The following is a 19,858-nucleotide window of genomic DNA, read 5'->3' on the forward strand; positions in this document are numbered from 1 at the left end:
AAATGTTCTGCAGCCTCTGGGCCTCGGGTCGAGTATTGCCGGGTCATGACACTTTCTGTTCTCATGTGACAGATACAAGTCTATGGCCGGTTCTTCCTTCTCCCCCACCAGGGACCACCAGGGATCATACTGGCTCCAACCTCTTCCATTATAACATTCATTACCATCATCCCCTTTAACGACAAAAGAGGACGACTCCCGGATTCCGTTAGATTTGGGATATTTTTTATTTCTGGTAGTGCATCAGATGTGACATTTTACTCGTCCGCCAACAATCCATGAAACAGGAACATAAAACCCTCCATCTTATGGAAAATTTAAAAAAAGGACAAAATTAAAAGTTACATTTTCTACAAAGCAAATAAATAGTAATGGCTTCCCCGGGCACAGTCCGATGACGTCCTGCGCTTGACTGAACATAGAAATGTGTTGTGAATATTAAATAACCCGTTATATGGTGTAGCAGAGCCGGCTGCGTGGAGGGTGCAGTGATGACGTGTGTTGTACAAAACAACTTTATTAACAATAATTGTCGGTATATTTAAAGGGAACATGTCACCATATTCAAGGCAAAAGTGGAGCCACAAATAAGACCCTTCGTTCTATGGCCTCTCAGCCAATCAGTAGGGCAACCAGGGATCATGTGACACTTTCCTGAAGAAACAGGAAGTCCCCTTGGTCAAGTGGGTGGAGCTTAGTTTACTAGATTCATCAGTGATATCTCAGAGGGACATTTAAAAAAGTGCTAATTTGCCGATAGACTGACATTTAAAAAATAAACAACATAATCCAGGTGACCCCTTTAAATAGTCCTCCCAGTGTATAGTTTTAGGTTGCAATCCAGACATGCAATAGGCAGTGGCACAGGTTCACAAATCACCAGCATTATCCATATGGCACAGGATTCCACATACATCAGCATTCCATAACCGCTTAAAGGGATACGGTCAGTGGGTGTGACCAAACAGACTGCAGCCAGTGCTATGTATTGTCCCTGGAGAGATGTGTAATCAGACCTCACACTGCTGTGCTCTGTGCTCTCTGCAGCCAGTGCTATGTATTGTCCCAGGAGAGATGTGTAATCAGACCTCACACTGCTGTGCTCTGTGCTCTCTGCAGCCAGTGTTATGTATTGTCCCTGGAGAGATGTGTAATCAGACCTCACACTGCTGTGCTCTGTGCTCTCTGCAGCCAGTGCTATGTATTGTCCCTGGAGAAATGTGTAACCAGACCTTTGTGTAAGTAACAGCAGGACTGTGATATATGGATGTATATTTCGGGGTTGTAACTTATCCATGTACACAGAGGGAGCCTGCTCACGCTGCTGTGCTCTGTGCAGCCAGGGTTATGTATTGTCCCTGGAGAGATGAGTAATCAGACCTCACACTGCTGTGCTCTGTGCTCTCTGCAGCCAGTGTTATGTATTGTCCCTGGAGAGACGTGTAATCAGACCTCACACTGCTGTGCTCTGTGCTCTCTGCAGCCAGTGTTATGCATTGTCCCTGGAGAGATGTGTAATCAGACCTCACACTGCAGTGCTCTGTGCTCTCTGCAGCCAGTGTTATGCATTGTCCCTGGAGAGATGTGTAATCAGACCTCACACTGCTGTGCTCTTTTTTATGTTTGGTGTGAAGTTTTGCCTGTGGAGATACATGTTATCTGCCCTGTGTGGATGCTGTTAGTAGCAGCAGGACTGTGAAGTATGGATTTATATTCCAGGATTGTAACGTCTCTAATTGCATTGTGGGGGTGTTTTAACACTGCTGTGCTCTGAACTGAGCGTCTCCACAGCCCCTTCCTTTTGCTCCTAGTAAAAGCTGTAAAAAGATACTGGTTAAATACTATAGATATCACTTAACAGAAAAAGAAGGTGCAGCTCTATACTCTATGCACAAAGCCCAGAGCACAGCAGCAAGGGAACACACTCTGAAATACTGATTTATATTCTTGTATATTCTTTATTTATAGTCCTGCTGCTACAAAAAACATACACACAGGTCTGATTACACATCTCTCCAGGGACAATACATAACACTGGCTGCAGAGAGCACAGAGCACAGCAGTGTGAGGTCTGATTACACATCTCTCCAGGGACAATACACAACACTGGCTGCAGTATTTATGGTTGCACCTGCTGACAGGTTCCTAATTAAATAAATTGAAGAAACAACGTGATCAAGCAGAGGTCACACGGCCGAGGTCTCCACTCCCTGCGTGGAGCCTTTCACCGATAAACTCCCAGAGATATTGTCAGAGTCCAGTAGCTCCACGATGCTGTAGGGGGAGCAGTCCTCCAGCCCCAGCTTACTACAGAGCCAACCGCAGAACCCCTTCTCCATGTCCTTCACTGCCTGCCACCACTCAGCCCACGACCACGAGATCTGAGTCACCGCCGTATACGTGGCCAGAGACAGCGACACCGCCACGATGATGATGGGGTAGAAGATGATGAGGAAGGGGCAGAAGGTGATCTTGTGCCAGAAAGTCCTTTCCTCATTGTAGACCAGGAATATATTGTACCATGTTATAGTCCCGTAATAGAAGGAAAGCACGAAGGACAGGACGAACACAACCGGCAAGCACAGGACACTCCACAGGAGGACGTGCGGACCCCTGTCCATGCCCACCGTGCACGGCTTCTTCCCCTCCATTGGCTCCTCCTGCAAAGGCTCCTTAGATCTTGTAAGTTCTTGGAGTTCCTTCTCAGTTAAAGTGACGTGGATGTCCACCAGCTGACCCTTCTTCTTCCCACGGGTGATTGTCCCAGTTAAAGTGACATAACGGCTGTCCAGAGGCATATTCCACCCACCTGAGGGACACAACAAGAGGGTTACATATATCGGTATATAGGGGGTAGTATTATAGTAGTTATATCTCTGTACATAGGGGGCAGTATTATAGTAGTTATATTCTTGTACATAGGGGGCAGTATTATAGTAGTTATATTCTTGTACATAGGGGGCAGTATTATAGTAGTTATATCTCTGTACATAGGGGGCAGTATTATAGTAGTTATATTCTTGTACATAGGGGGCAGTATTATTGTAGTTATATTCCTGTACATAGGGGGCAGTATTATAGTAGTTATATTCTTGTACATAGGGGGCAGTATTATAGTAGTTATATTCTTGTACATAGGGGGCAGTATTATAGTAGTTATATTCTTATACATAGGGGGCAGTATTATAGTAGTTATATTCTTGTACATAGGGGGCAGTATTATAGTAGTTATATTCCTGTACATAGGGGGCAGTATTATAGTAGTTATATTCCTGTACATAGGGGGCAGTATTATAGTAGTTATATTCTTGTACATAGGGGGCAGTATTATAGTAGTTATATTCTTGTACATAGGGGGCAGTATTATAGTAGTTATATTCTTGTACATAGGGGGCAGTATTATAGTAGTTATATTCTTGTACATAGGGGGCAGTATTATAGTAGTTATATTCTTGTACATAGGGGGCAGTGTTATTGTAGTTTTACCATCACTCATTGGAGTCCCCAGAAATCTAGACCCTTCTTCTGTGCTTCTCTCTCCAGTTTCCTGATTAGTTGATTCATCCTCCAGGACCTTCTCATTGTCGGAGCGATACACAATGATGGATTCTGGACGAGGCTCTTTCTTTTTTCTCTTCTTCCGTTCTATAGTTGCTTCTCCAGTTACCCCCTCAAAGGACACAGCTGCTGCAGCTCTCCGCAAGGTGTCTCTTAGGGGGCTGTGGGGGGCGCTCTTATTTGGTTTTGGAGGAGGCTCCTCCATCTCGCCATCACTGGGGATGACCTCGCTCTGCATGATGTGGAGACTCTCGATGTATCAGTCAGCCATGATATGTGCAGTGGCCAAACTATGGTGGGGATCAACCTTAAAAATACAAGAAATCAGTGTTAAGCAGAATCGGAGAGACATAGAAAAGTGCAGAATCTCCACTCCTGGGATGTGCAATGCTGATCAATAATCTACAATACAATATGATAGTGTCACTGGGTCTGGAATATTATGTTCTGGTCTTAGTTTACGCTTTCTCAAACATGTTAAAAATATTGTGCAAATCTTGAGATCCTCAATTTACTCCAATAACTTCCGGAGCTGTGATCATAGGTATCTATAGAATTAGGATTGAGAATAATTGTCAGTCGGTGTGACCATACAGACTGGAGAGACGTGTAATCAGACCTCACACTGCTGTGCTCTGTGCTTTCTTCAGCTTGTGCCATTTACTGTCCCTGGAGAGATGTGTAATCAGACCTCACACTGCTGTGCTCTGTGCTCTCTGCAGCCAGTGTTATGTATTGTCCCTGGAGAGATGTGTAATCAGACCTCACACTGCTGTGCTCTGTGCTCTCTGCAGCCAGTGTTATGTATTGTCCCTGGAGAGATGTGTAATCAGACCTCACACTGCTGTGCTCTGTGCTCTCTGCAGCCAGTGTTATGTATTGCCCCTGGAGAGCTGTGTAATCAGACCTCACACTGCTGTGCTCTGTGCTCTCTGCAGCCAGTGCTATGTATTGTCCCTGGAGAGACGTGTAATCAGACCTCACACTGCTGTGCTCTGTGCTCTCTGCAGCCAGTGCTATGTATTGTCCCTGGAGAGACGTGTAATCAGACCTCACACTGCTGTGCTCTGTGCTTTCTTCAGCTTATGCCATTTACTGTCCCTGGAGAGATGTGTAATCAGACCTCACACTGCTGTGCTCTGTGCTCTCTGTAGCCAGTGCTATGTATTGTCCCAGGAGAGATGTGTAATCAGACCTCACACTGCTGTGCTCTGTGCTCTCTGCAGCCAGTGTTATGTATTGTCGCTGGAAAGCTGTGTAATCAGACCTCACACTGCTGTGCTCTGTGCTCTCTGCAGCCAGTGTTATGTATTGTCCCTGGAGAGATGTGTAATCAGACCTCACACTGCTGTGCTCTGTGCTCTCTGCAGCCAGTGTTATGTATTGTCCCTGGAAAGCTGTGTAATCAGACCTCACACTGCTGTGCTCTGTGCTCTCTGCAGCCAGTGTTATGTATTGTCCCTGGAGAGATGTGTAATCAGACCTCACACTGCTATGCTCTGTGTTTTCTTCAGCCAGTGTTATGTATTGTCCCTGGAGAGATGAGTAATCAGACCTCACACTGCTGTGCTCTGTGCTCTCTGCAGTCAATGTTATGTACTGTCCCTGGAGAGATGTGTAATCAGACCTCACACTGCTGTGCTCTGTCCTCTCTACAGCCAGTGTTATGTATTGTCCCTGGAGAGATGTGTAATCAGACCTCACACTGCTGTGCTCTGTGCTCTCTGCAGCCAGTGTTATGTATTGTCCCTGGAGAGATGAGTAATCAGACCTCACACTGCTGTGCTCTGTGCTCTCTGCAGTCAATGTTATGTACTGTCCCTGGAGAGATGTGTAATCAGACCTCACACTGCTGTGCTCTGTCCTCTCTGCAGCCAGTGTTATGTATTGTCCCTGGAGAGATGTGTAATCAGACCTCACACTGCTGTGCTCTGTGTTTTCTTCAGCCAGTGTTATGTATTGTCCCTGGAGAGATGTGTAATCAGACCTCACACTGCTGTGCTCTGTGTTTTCTTCAGCCAGTGTTATGTATTGTCCCTGGAGAGATGTGTAATCAGACCTCACACTGCTGTGCTCTGTGCTCTCTGCAGTCAATGTTATGTACTGTCCCTGGAGAGATGTGTAATCTGACCTATGTGTACGTTAGTCCAACATCCCCCTACCGAGGATGTCCTGAGGGCTTGTGGCAATGGTATTAATGTCTTGACTGGGTCATGGTCCAAGTGGAAAGGGCCTCATCCATACCGGGCAGGTGTCCGACAGGTGGGTTGCAGGAAAGAGGGAGATACTGCGGATGGTGATAGTTTTCCCTGGGTACTCCTAGTATAAGCGTATATAAGGATCCCTGGATAGTGGGGAGGCCCTTGACCTTAGCAGCTTTCGGGGATCACAAGAGGGACAAGAGATGTCAAATATCAACTCTTGGTTCCTTTATTAAAGAACGGAAACTCAACAGTCCACAGGCAAAGTAACAGTGCAGTCTGTCCGGGTCTAAGGCCACTACGCAGCAGGATCTGGTAGGTAGAGTCCGTTCTGCAGGCCTTGTGTCTGGACAGCAGGACTCAGACACACCTACTCCTCCCTGCATCGAGCCTCCAAAGACCTAGAACTTTCCAGCCAACCAGGGACCTTCTTACAGATGTAATTAACAATTATTAAACGTTCTTGGATTGGCAGAAGTTAAGCAGCTGCAATACCAGATATGGAACGTAGATGGCGCACAGAGGTGATCAGGCTCTATGGGACACATGCAATCTAATAGGAGTAATACTTCATAATGAACCTGCAATGGACAGGCCATTAGTAGCAGCAGGGCTGTGAGTCTGGTTGCAGTCTGCATGGTCACACCTGATAACAGGTTCCCTTTAGAGGCAAGCCGCAGCACAATATGACTGACAGCTTTAGCACCAGCAGTATTCTGGATAGATTATGCTGCAGGGTAGCTCCAAACTCTGTGCGGTGGCATGATTGAGTGACTGCAGCTCAGATCCTATTGAAATGAAGGAGGCCCAACACATACAAATGATAGCACCAGCGCACACCGCACCAATCACAGGCAACGAGGGGGAGACACCGGCAGCAGGTGGGAGGACACTTCCTCAGGGGTCGAAGACGAAGCGCATGAACAGTTTTGATTTTTTTTTTTTTTTTTTTACAGGTCATTTTCACAATGTCATTGCCTCCCCCAAATATCTTATTATGCACCTGTTCCACTGATGTTTTATGAATATGTTTATGTAATAAAAGGACTTTCCTCACAGATCCTTGTGTGTTGTGACAGTGTAACGGCGAGGTATCGCAGTCCTAGGCAGTCGTGTGTCGTGACAGTGTAACGGCGAGGTATCGCAGTCCTAGGCAGTCGTGTGTCGTGACAGTGTAACGGCGAGGTATCGCAGTCCTAGGCAGTCGCGTGATGTGACAGTGTGTCAGCGAAGTGTCGCAGTCCTAGGCAGTCGCGTGTTGTGACAGTGTATCAGCGAAGTGTCGCAGTCCTAGGCAGTCGCGTGTTGTGACAGTGTATCGGCGAGGTATCGCAGTCCTAGACAGTCGCCCTTACATGACCTGGGGCAGGTGATGCTCAGACTTATCGCTCATGTAATGGCTCTGATGGACATCTAGGAGTATAATCCTCCATTTACCGCCCTTATCCCACCCCGATCACCGCCCAGCGGGTGCCTCCACTTCCTGGCAGCCATCACTAAGTGAATTACTACCTTTCAAATGGACTTCAGCCTCTTCATACACTGGATGCAGTAAGTGATCGGCTCCCATTACTCACAGGGCCCATAGGTTACACTCCCGTTACTTTATCAGTTAACCCTTTATAAGACCCTAAAATGGAACAAGGAAGGAGCCTTAACATAAAGCCGTAGGAGAGTGAATGATATATGATCGGATATGGAAAGAACACTCCATGGAAAGTGTTGTACAAGATGAGAAAACCTACACTATGGGGGAACCCCAGACAGAATTTCGCTTGAGGTCCCTAATATCAAATCCCCCTCTTTCTATGAGCTGCCGTACGAATCCACCAGAGTCATCTATAGGATTATAGAGGCCCCATTAGAAAGATCTGTGTGATGTCAGAGGCAGATAGAGGTCCGGTCGAATCTGGAGTGTTGCGGAATACTCAGCACATGGAGAGGGATATGCTCAGGACCATGTGAATCCCCCCAGACCGAGCCTCCATTATCCTACAGCTGATTTCCTGCCTTTCATCACCAGTGATCGCACAGGGAATAATCCTCACAGGATGTGAGCGGCTCCTCCGTCCTCTTTCCTCTCCCGGATTTCCTAAGGACAGTCCCAAAGTTTATAAAAGTCGTCAGCGTGACCTCCATTCAGACTCAGTAATAATTCTTTATGTATATAGCGCACACAGATTCCGCAGCGCTGCACAAAACTTGCCAGAGCAATCCCGGTCCCCATACGGCTCACAATCTAATCAACCTACCAGTATGTTTTAGAGTGTGGGAGGAAACCGGAGGACCAGGAGGAAACCCACACAAACACGGAGAGAACATATAAACTCTTTGCAGATGTTGACCCTGGGACTTGAACCCAGGACACCAGCGCTGCAAGGCTGTAATGCTACTCCTCCCTTTTCACTCCATTCCTGTTTTGGACTATGGAAACTGTATCTGAAAAACTGAGCACAAGAACATATCCAGAGGACGTGTTCCCACGTTCCGCTTTTATTGCAGTTTAGAAATGCATCTTATGAAAACACACGCATATTCACCGGAACTTTGCACAATACGTTTGCATTTTAAATGCGTTTTCTTCGAAGCACAGTGCAATGTTAATCCGATGCGTTAAGAAACTGCTACTGTTAACGCTGCATTTTGTAAGAGCAAATGTTAACAGCAATGTAATGGCAAGTCTCATCTCCTCAGCGGTTGCATCAAAACACAATGAAACCGGCACGTGTGAGCGCAGCCTCCGAGTGAGAGCCAAGGAGTAGATTCTCCTCTACTTTCTGTATGCAGTGAATGGAAGACGTAGGGCGCTGTCACGCGGTGCGTTCTTGGACAGGTTCTAAACGGATTAAAAACGCCTGCGCTTTATTATGTTTCCGATGGAAAACATACATAACACATGCGTTTTCAGTCCGTTTAAATACCGACCAAGATGAGGCGCACATAACAGCGACTAGTCTCCAACCACCGGCTCTGAGATGGTTGAGGCTGCGTTCACAAATTGCGTTTTAAATACATCGAAGGCTCCACATCTGATCACATTTTGAGTTAAGGGCGATGGCACACATGGCGTTTTTGGCCTGTTTTTAAGCAGTGCGTTAAAAAACGCATGCGTTTTTGACAGGTTTGACCAATTATCTTAATTCAAACTAGTCAAAAACACAATCGTTTTTGGGCGGACTGCTTAAAAATGGGCAAAAAACGCAATGTTGACTCAAAATGTGATTGGGTGCAGCCTTTGGATTATGGGTCAAGACACACATGAAACGCAACGTGTGATTGTGGCCTGAAACGTCTACAGGATCAACACGACCTGCACTGATGGGAATAAAGCACTTTGGGTGAGATAGAAGACTATTATCTCCAGCAGCCTCTTCATATGCCCATTTCTCTGCTGAACTCTATACCCCAGAACATTGGAATCATCTATGTAATACACAAATCTACAGCTGGATCTGGACGCGATCCCTCGGCGGCTGCACCTGCCTGACTATTTGCTTGTGGGTGAAGGGTTCGAGATGGAGATTTCCCAGGAAGGAAGTGACATTGATGTGACAAGAGGAAGAAGCCACAGCAGGAGATGAACAATATTTGCCCAGTAGTCAGGACTGACCTACAAATCAGATGATGGAACATGGTGATTGCTCTCAGGGTGGTAAGTGCCACCAATAATCCACTGGCTTCTGGGAGCTTTCCATAGGCTGAAGTTATTTCTCCTGTGACATGAAGCGGTGATGGTCATCCTGCTGCTATATGTTCATGCTCCGCAGGGTAGAATATACAAGCAAGGGGGGTGATTGATTGTATAAGAGACACTTCCCCTTTAAGTGAAGGGTCTGCTGCGCTATCTATAGACAATGATGAATGCAGTTTCGGGAATTAGCATTTATTTCCAGCAGAGAAAAATGTGACCATCACAGGGGGCCGGGACCCCTCCGGGCGGTGGCTTCTGTAGTTTATGGGCAGCTGGATGACTTTCACTGGAGGGGGGAGCAGAGACCATAGAGATGTAAGAAGTGGAGGATGGGACATGAAGACACAAAAAGGGACATCTGTAAATGTGAGATCCAGGACATGGGCATAACTACAGGGCCCCCCCCCCCCATCCAACCTAACACCAAACAATGGGGGATGTACACACACACACATACGAAGCTGGGTCCTGCACCCAACTCATAGAGATCACTTATCCCAAGCAGTTTCTTCAAAACCATCAACACCTTAGGGCACGTTCACACATCCGTTTTGTAAACTGGAATGTAATTTGGCAAATCTCCACGGTTGTGCTTGAAAACGCATGCGTTAACGCCACATGTGAACGTGCCCTTTGGATGCATTTTAGAAAGCCAAAAGCAGGTGTGGGTGATAATGGCTGAGAACATACTATAGAGAGGCGCTGCTCCTCTGAAAAACTGAACGTGTGAAAGCAGCCTCACAACGAGGACCTTCCGGTGTTGACTTTACAGGATTATCCATCAATCCATCATCCACAGGAGCATTCATACAAATCATCCCACCAACAACATGGTGGCTACACAGGGGAGTAAAAAGCAAGAACATATACACGTAACCATCAGACCACACAATGCACAATTGTTTGTTACATTTTTATACACTGGAAAGACATTCGGTACTTAAAAAGTGACCATAAATGTCCGGGGCATCTGTTATAATATTTGCTGAGACTCCGAGCTCATCACCCAGCTTTCTGCATTGATTTCCCCATTCCGTGTGTACAAACCCACCCATTCCTATACAAAACATGGAAAGATGATCTTACACCGGGGCAATGTGCCGTCTGCGGCCTGACGTGGGGGGAGGGGCAGAGCTACTGTAGAGCTATATATAAAAATAGGAGATTCCCTCACTAGGGGCGAGAGCTCAGCTGAGCGAGTGCAGACAACAGACGACTCCCTGTTCTCATCAATGAAATCCTGCTGAATTTTTTGGGGGGCTAGTAAAATAATACCGTAAATTGAGGAAATTACAGATAAAAAAATAAAAAGCTACATGGATGTAGAAGGGAAGATCCATCACATGGTGCACACAGGATAATAATCACTGATACATTGTAACAATATTTACTTTTTTCACCATTGTTGATACATTGCAACAATATTAAAATGTTATATTATACATTGACCTGCTCACAATCTGAGCTACAGAACAGCCCCAATCCCTTCACGTCATGTATGTATGTATGTATGTATATATATACACACACACATATACACACACACACATATATCACCCTCTATCCATCCGGCATCTACCCAGATTCATTGTTTCTCTCCTGTTCTCGGAGTGCATTGTATCCATATCTGACCCTGTGACATTGTATCCGCTCTGATACGGGTAACCTGGGATTATTTCCATACTGGCTCATCCTCTGTATCACTAGCAGTCGTGTACACGCATTAACCCCATCCTCCCCTCACCGTACACTTCAGCAATTAATTACAGAATCATCAGTAATTAATGAGCCAGATATTTCATTATCTGCAGATAAAAGCTTCCTGGTCCCAGTCCTGCAGATGGCAGGCGGGGGAGTCAGTGTGACAGTCTGCAGAGAGTGCAACGGTCTGCAGCAGGGCTTCTACACAGGGGACCTATAGTGAATATACAGAGGGGGCTGCTCACCTGGTCCCATGTGCAGGGGGTCTGTGATGGTGGGGAAGGAGGTTCCCAAATATGAGGTAGATCAAGATGCATCAGTGTCCATCCAAGGACTGCTGCTCCCTGCACAAAGCCTAGAGTGCAGACCCTATCCAGGCATAGCCACGCCCATCAGGCACATCCCTGGGCGGGGCCTGAGACCCTACACATGACATCATTCAGGCACCAGCCTCTGGGTGCATTCACACATTCAGATTTTCACGTGCAATTTTTGATGTCCACACCAGGAGTGGAGTAAGAAGAAGAAGAGGAGCAGCTTCTCCTGATTATATGTCCTCACCCATTATCATCCCTGGAAACACATATGTGATCGGACCAAGGCCTGCCCCCTGTGCGCTAGCGTTGAATTAAACGCTAGCGGAACGCGTGACTGTGGTGTAAAAGGTTAATGGGTTTTAAAAAACTGATCCCCTAATGTTTTGGATAAGTGATCGATATGAGGTTGGGGGGCAGGCGAGGAGCTCCCCATCAATATGGCTGTCACTGTTATGGGGGATCTATGGCTGTCACTCTGTTATGGGGGGATCTATGGCTGTCACTGTGTTATGGGGGATCTATGGCTGTCACTGTGTTATGGGGGATCTATGGCTGTCACTCTGTTATGGGGGATCTATGGCTGTCACTGTGTTATGGGGGATCTATGGCAGTCACTCTGTTATGGGGGATCTATGGCAGTCACTGTGTTATGGGGGATCTATGGCAGTCACTCTGTTATGGGGGATCTATGGCAGTCACTCTGTTATGGGGGATCTATGGCAGTCACTGTGTTATGGGGGGATCTATGGCAGTGACTGTGTTATGGGGGGATCTATGGCTGTCACTCTGTTATGGGGGATCTATGGCAGTCACTTTGTTATGGGGGGATCTATGGTTGTCACTCTGTTATGGGGGATCTATGGCAGTCACTGTGTTATGGGGGGATCTATGGCAGTCACTGTGTTATGGGGGGATCTATGGCAGTGACTGTGTTATGGGGGGATCTATGGCTGTCACTCTGTTATGGGGGATCTATGGCAGTCACTGTGTTATGGGGGATCTATGGTTGTCACTCTGTTATGGGGGGGGGGGGGCTCTGCCTCTGTTATGGGGGATCTTTGGCTGTCACTGTCTTATGGGGGATCTATGGCTGTCACTGTGTTATGGGGGATCTATGGCTGCCACTCTGTTATGGGGGGATCTATGGCTGTTACTCTGTTATGGGGGGATCTATGGCTGTCACTGTGTTATGGGGGATCTATGGCTGTCAATCTGTTATGGGGGAATCTATGGCTGTCACTGTGTTATGGGGGGATCTATGGTTGTCACTCAGTTATGGGGGGTTCTGTCTCTGTTATGGGGGGATCTATGGCTGTCACTGTGTTATGGGGGGGGGGGCTCTGTCTCTGTTATGGGGGGGGGGCGCTCTGTCTCTGTTATGGGGGGGTGCGATTGGTGTCTGTGGCCTGCAGTGGTTGCCTTGGTACCGCAGCCTGGACTTCTGACCCCGGAGGTGTCACGTGACTTCCCCCATCATGGCGGCGCGCAGTGTCTTCTCCGCGGGACTGTTTCGGGATAAAGTGGCCATAGTGACCGGAGGAGGCACCGGCATCGGGAAAGCCATAGCGAGCGAGCTGCTGGGTCTGGGTGAGTTATCGGGGGGCGCCGGGCCCCCCGGGAACACGCAATATTATCTGCTCCGTCATCGCCTGTGTGGGAGTGACAGCAAGAACACAGACCTTTAGTCCGAACTAGGACTACACATCCCGGCATGCCTTGCGGGCCACAGAGTGGAGTTGTTACAGAGGATGCTGCGCGGCATGCTGGGACTTGTAGTTTTTTCTCTTATTCAGTTTCTGACCTTCTGCAGGGTGTATAAAGTCTTTCAGACCTGATTAAAAATTTATTTAGAGGTGATACTGGGACTGCAGCAACGTCATTCAGTGCAACATCCAGGTCAAAGGCAAATCTGCAGTTTATTCCCCAGTTTGAACACATAGGAACCCCTCTTTTTAGGCAGTGATACCCCATGTGAGTGCTATGGCTGCACCCTGTGGAGAGGTCAGAGGTCATTATCCATCATCCTCATGTACCGTCTTTTTGTTCTGCGCAGGTTGCAATGTGGTCATCGCCTCCCGGAAACTTGACAGATTGAAAGAAACGGCAGAGAATCTTGTGACCCAAATCTCCCCTGCGAACCCCAACAGGGTGACAGCACTAAAGTGTAACATCCGCAAGGAGGAGGAGGTGAGCTGTGCAGCACAGAGTATTTCAGGAGAGGAGCATGTAGGAGGGATGTATGGGACTTGGGTCCCCTTTAGTGTTCCCCATTGTAACTACAGGTGTCTTAACCCCTCCACGGCTGGCTTCCTGTCTCTGGGAACAGGTGGAATCGATGGTTAAAACCACCTTGAACATCTACAACCGTATCGACTTCTTAATCAACAATGGAGGAGGTCAGTTTCCTTCTCCAAGTGAAGAGATCAGCGCTAAAGGATGGAACGCGGTAGTGGAGACTAACCTCACCGGGACCTTCTACTGCTGCAAAGCAGGTAGGTCCCTAATACTGTGGAATAAACATACACATTATATCATTATAAGGGGAAAACAAAAAGTTGCATCACAGCACAACTTTAAAATCATTGCAAGGAGTAGCAGACGTTGGGCCTAAGCACTTCGACCGAGATTGCTCTTCGCCATGCCATATTATTTTGTGAGTTAGTCCCTCATTGCCAGGGGTGCACAACCACTATGGGTCTGAGGGTCATATTGTCACACTTCAAGGGACAGTACTAGTAACTAATCACTAACTATGTCATTTTTCCTTTATATACAGTGTATAACGCCTGGATGAAGGAGCATGGGGGCGCCATAGTGAACATTATAGCAGATATGTGGAAAGGATTCCCTGGCATGGCGTATGTTCTTCATTGTGCATTATCCTAATTTATGCAAGAAACTAACTAAGCTGCAGAATAGTGAGTGGAGCTCTGGAGTATAATACAGGATGTTACTCAGGATCAGTACAGGATAAGTAATGTCATGTATGTACACAGTGACTGCACCAGCAGAATAGTGAGTGCATCTCTGGAGTACAATACAGGATGTAACTCAGGATCAGTACAGGATAAGTAATGCCATGTATGTACACAGTGACTGCACCAGCAGCAGAATAGTGAGTGCAGCTCTGGAGTATAATACAGTATGTAACTCAGGATCAGTACAGAATAAGTAATGTCATGTATGTACACAGTGACTGCACCAGCAGCAGAATAGTGAGTGCAGCTCTGGAGTATAATACAGGATGTAACTCTGGATCAGTACAGGATAAGTAATGTCATGTATGTACACAGTGACTGCACCAGCAGAATAGTGACTGCAGCTCTGGAGTATAATACTGGATGTAACTCAGGATCAGTACAGGATAAGTAATGTCATGTACGTGCACAGTGACTGCACCAGCAGCAGAATAGTGAGTGCAGCTCTGGAGTACAATACAGGATGTAACTCAGGATCAGTACAGGATAAGTAATGTCATGTATGTACACAGTGACTGCACCAGCAGCAGAATAGTGAGTGCAGCTGTGGAGTATAATACAGGATGTAACTCGGGATCAGTACAGGATAAGTAATGTCATGTATGTACACAGTGACTGCACCAGCAGCAGAATACTGAGTGCAGCTCTGGAGTATAATACAGGATGTAACTCAAGATCAGTACATGATAAGTAATGTCATGTATGTACACAGTGACTGCACCAGCAGCAGAATAGTGACTGCAGCTCGGGGGTATAATATGGGATACTATTCTGGATCCAGTTTAGCTGGATAGGAGCAGGTTTGGGTTCTCTGTGTATAACGCTTTTCAGGTGTGTTTTGTCTTGCTAGTCACACAGGAGCTGCACGAGCCGCTGTGGATAACCTGACTAAGAGCCTGGCTATTGAATGGGCACACACGGGTGTCAGGATAAACTCTGTCTGTCCTGTAAGTATGGGGGATCTTTGTGTTGATACTACAGGGTGTTATAGGACGCTCTCCAGGGGCTGAGCTGGACATGGACTTTGGAGCTGTTGTTTAATGACCCTCATTGCCCCTTGTAATGAAGATTTATTGGGGTCATTGAGGAGTTACTAGCGGCTTCATTATGTTGTTTGCAGGGAACCATCTTTTCACAGACTGCAGTTGAGAATTATAAGGACTTGGGACCTGAATTGTTTCAGAACTATGTCCCAAAGATTCCAGCCAAGAGACTTGGCCTCCCTGAAGAGGTAAGACATTACCCTGGATGATTCTCTCTCGTGTCACACACGTTGGCCAGCTGGGTGCAGAGCTGAAGCAAACCCTCTGCGGTGACAAGTATTAGGCTGCATTCACACTCAGCGTTTGAATTGAGTATTGAAATGCAATTCATTGGCTTTGGGGAGGGTCTGCTGCGTTGAAATACTAGACATGTTCTGCATGTAATAAACAAAACATATCTGTGATCAGGACAAGACCCTCACTGCAGCCCCGGGATTACACAAATCAAACGCTGTGTTTGTAGCGTTCTAATGGGGGTCCTGATATGTACAGCGCTACAGAATATGATGGTGATATATATTATTATTTTGATTTCCAGGATAAAGAAATCTAAAAATCCATCCTGATAAACCAGGGACATTACTCTTAGATCCAGGCACTGGGACTGTGGTAATCTGCTTATATTTGTTATCCATGGCCTCCTTCCTTCTAACATCAGGGTTTACCTTCCAGGTCATAATTATAAAAGTTGATTTTAGAAGGGAGGTGGCCATGGATAACAAATATAATTACCACAACCCCGGTTCCTGGATCTAAGAGTAATGTCCCTGGTTTAACAGGATGGATTTTCATGGTATATTTCCCTCAAAGGGGTTGTCCCGATTAATTGTTAACCCCTATCTGCCATGTGACTACTAGGACCCTAAGTTCCTGTCCCCAGTAGCTAAAAGTGACCATGTCTGTCCAAGTAGCCAACAGTCACTGTGCTTTCCCCACAGTACACAATAGTTACAGTGCTTTCCCCACAGTAGCAAAAGTTACAGCGCCTGTTCCCAGTAACCAATAGGGACAGTGCCTTATTTGTATAGCTGATGGTCACGGTGCTTGCCCCACAGTAACTGATGGTCACAGTGCTTTCCACACAGTAGCCAATATTTACAACGCCTGTCCCTAGTAGCCAATAGGGACAGTGCCTGTGTTTGTAGCCGGTGGCCGTGGTGCTCTCCCTACAGTGGCGGGTGGCCTTAGAGCTGTGGATCAAAAGCACAGTTGTCCTCTGCCCTCTCATTCATCTTCCGTGGGCTAGGATCCCACCCCTGCTGTTGCCCCTTCCCCCTCATTACAGTATTGCACTCCATGTCCTTGCAAAGTTTGTTTCTGATCACATTGATAACAGTGGTCATGTAATTCTGTGCAGAATCTTGTGCATTTACCACATCTGCACGTGGTCAGATGTGACCACTCCATTTAGGAATTAGGACACCCTGGTGGTCCCAGATGTCAGATCCTCAGCAGCCTGGCCAGGGAGTTGTTAATAGGAATAAAGCTGTATGCAATGCTAGATATTTATTAATAATCAGAAATGGCATTTTCCTTTATATTAAGTCCATGATGGTGTAATACAGTAGCGGGTGCTTGGCCCACAGTAGCCGATCAAAAGAATGGGGGTCCTGCTCCCTCTAATTGACGCACTGTCTATGAGAGTCCCAGAAATAGCTGAGCACAGTCGTCCTCGGCCTTCTCATTCATCTTCCGTGCACTCCGTTGGGCTATGTCCTGCACGATCATGGACATTGAATCTAGCGTCGTGCTCATCCTGTCACTCATTTCATTAGTGGTGATTTATCCGCCTGCTCTCATGGTTCATCTCAATAGTCTCTGACTGCTTCCTGCTCTCTCCCGCACAGATCTCTCCCATGGTTTGCTTCCTACTGTCTCCTGCCGCCTCCTTCATCACTGGAGAGACCATCAAGGTGGACGCTGGCCAGAGCTTGTACCACAGTCCCTGGACTGTGCCAGGTAGGAGATGCCCACAGGAAACATCAAGAAGGGTTCCTAATGTGTTGCCCAGGGGTGGGGTTTTAGTATATTAAAATAATATTTAAATGAACCTTTTTGTATTTAATAGAATTTGAGTTAACATTTTCTACGTTCTAATCTTCTGGCTTAGAATGTAAATTACACATTTAGTGCTTGTCCCCGTAGCCAATAGTCACAGTAACTGCCCCCGTCGCCAATAGTGACAGCGCTTGCCCCTGTAGCTGACAGGTCACAGTGCTTCCCCCCCAGTAGTCGGTAGCTGAATCACTTGCCCCACAGTAGCCAATAGTCAAAGTCCTTGCCACCAGTGAGCCAGCAGAGATGCTACCAGCAGGCTGGATCCCACCCCTGCTGTTGCCCCTTCCCCTCTGTACAGTATTGCACTCCCAGTCCATGCATAGTTTGTTTCTGATCACTATGATTACAGTATTCTGTGCAGAATCTTCTGCATTTACCACATCTGCATGTGGTCAGATGTGACCACTCCATTTAGTTTGAGGAATTAGGACACCCTGGTGGTCCCACATCCTCAGCAGCCTGGCCAGGGAGTTGTTAATAGGAATAAAGCTGTAGGCAATGCTAGATATTTATTAATAATCAGAAATGGCATTTTCTTTTATATAAAGTACACAATGGTGTAATACAGGCTTAGTACATTCACCTGCAAAAAATATGGGACCCCCTTTCTTGTAAAGTCTCATATGATAGAGTGAAGTGCAAGCTCTGTCCTGTGGTGACCCCTGGAGGTGGTTGGTGGTAACTTGATGCTCTAACTGGACATTTGTAGATCTTTGGATTCAGCGACCCCATTAATGGTTAATTAGTGTGAGATGTTTATCCCGGGGTCTTAACTTGTGTATTATTGATCTATTACATGATTATCAATGAGGATATTATTGGCCGCATTAATCACCCGCTCTGTCCTCTCCATCCAGATCACGACAGGTGGCCGGAGGCTCCGGACGGGGAGAATGCCAGAGCCCTAAAGAAGATGATGGCAAACGTCCCCCCTTCCAAGCTGTGAGGTCTGGGGTCTGTGATGGATATAGCCACGTGGTGTAATTGCCACGCCGAATGAAATGCACTGATGAGCGCTAATTACACAGATCTTTTATTTTTGTCAGATGAAAAGCTCAATGGATTTCACTGTCCAGACGTAAAATATATGATCATAAAGATGATCAGCAAAACTGCATAGAATGAGATGTATCAGAGCCGCCTGCGTGTGATACAGATAATCCTACAGGAACATGTGGCGTCTCATACCCAAAACATCTTTCTGGGCCTCATTCACTGTCATTGGGCAGAGAAACCCAATTCCTTGGAAGAATTCGACAGCCAGAACTTTTATCAGCCGCACTATCTATAAACTGCGGCATTAATAGCGCCTGCCGCATTATCCGTGTTCTGTGTAATCTCACAAGATGAGGAAAAAAACGAACAAAAATAATAAACTGTTTCACAAGTGCCTAGAAAATGCAGCTTAAAAAAAAATCAGATGTCACCTTAAGGATGTATTCACACTGCACGGTCTTTCGGGGAAAGATGTTTGTATTTTTTTGTGGATTTTATATTGTAGATGAAACACGTTATCCTAAGACCGAGACCACAAAGTGGTTCCTGAACCTGATCTCTATCTTCTGGCTAATGGACCATGTGGAAATGTTTGACCACAACAAATGTCTAATTGAATAAAAATGCAAAAATTTCATGCAATTTTTTGCACGTTTCAATTTTTTATTTTTTTTTTTTAATTGGTGGGCTACCTGTGTATAAATTGGAACATCTTTGCTTGGGGGAGTCAACATTTTCAAAATCTCTGCTTCCTGAGAAACATTCGTTTTTGCTAAATCATGGCGGTATTTTGACACTAGGCATGAATCACAGGTCGTGCAGACCGACCAACAACTCCGGAAGGAGAAGAAATAAGTTTCTTTCAGAATTTTCCCTTTTGGATTTAGATGCTGATTTTCAAGTGGTTTTTCTATGCAGATATTGACAGGGTATAGGTTGTGTCTGCTGGGCCACAGAGATTGAAATTCTGCAGTACTTTCTGTGTGTTTTTTGGTGCCACCTGCAGACATCTGAATTATCTCCCTTTTTGCATCGGATGATGTGACTTTAACTGATGCAGGAAGATGAAAACATTAGCATCGTACGTGAATAGCGCTGGCGCCATAAATAGCGAGTGCCAGCTGTGGTGCACGACTCTGATGGCAGGTCTATAGCCGATGCAGTTTGTAGTCCAGGCATTGCCATGGCAGACATTTATTTTTGGATCCCAGATCGACCTGTATTATGACCGTATGTGGAGAAAAATTTGTAAAAATTATCTTTTATACTTGCCTAGAAGTGAGTCCATTGGAGCAGAACAGACTCCCATCAGAAG

At 46.3% G+C, this 19,858-nt stretch overlaps 2 protein-coding genes across 3 annotated transcripts; one reads left to right on the top strand and one right to left on the bottom strand.

Annotated features, from left to right (window-relative positions):
• Positions 1-208: 208 nt before the first annotated feature.
• TMEM169 (transmembrane protein 169) lies at positions 209-12,326 on the bottom strand. The gene is made up of 3 exons (XM_072122000.1): positions 11,397-12,326; positions 3,487-3,865; positions 209-2,809 (listed from the first exon to the last, which is right to left on the bottom strand). The coding sequence occupies exons 2-3, from the start codon at positions 3,794-3,796 to the stop codon at positions 2,187-2,189; spliced, it is 933 nt and encodes a 310-aa protein (XP_071978101.1). The 5' UTR covers positions 3,797-3,865; positions 11,397-12,326; the 3' UTR covers positions 209-2,186.
• Positions 9,285-19,185, top strand: PECR (peroxisomal trans-2-enoyl-CoA reductase). Of its 2 annotated transcripts, none has more exons than XM_072122002.1 (8): positions 9,285-9,411; positions 13,522-13,655; positions 13,795-13,960; positions 14,245-14,326; positions 15,297-15,393; positions 15,567-15,677; positions 17,337-17,448; positions 18,405-19,185. In XM_072122002.1, the coding sequence occupies exons 1-8, from the start codon at positions 9,381-9,383 to the stop codon at positions 18,491-18,493; spliced, it is 822 nt and encodes a 273-aa protein (XP_071978103.1). In that variant the 5' UTR covers positions 9,285-9,380; the 3' UTR covers positions 18,494-19,185. The 2 variants fall into 2 exon arrangements, with proteins under 2 accessions (XP_071978103.1, XP_071978102.1); XM_072122001.1 differs by lacking the exon at positions 9,285-9,411 and adding an exon at positions 12,898-13,055.
• The last annotated feature ends 673 nt before the right edge of the window (positions 19,186-19,858 follow it).

This window comes from Engystomops pustulosus, chromosome 8, assembly GCF_040894005.1.
Source record: "Engystomops pustulosus chromosome 8, aEngPut4.maternal, whole genome shotgun sequence".
Classification (NCBI taxonomy): domain Eukaryota; kingdom Metazoa; phylum Chordata; class Amphibia; order Anura; family Leptodactylidae; genus Engystomops; species Engystomops pustulosus.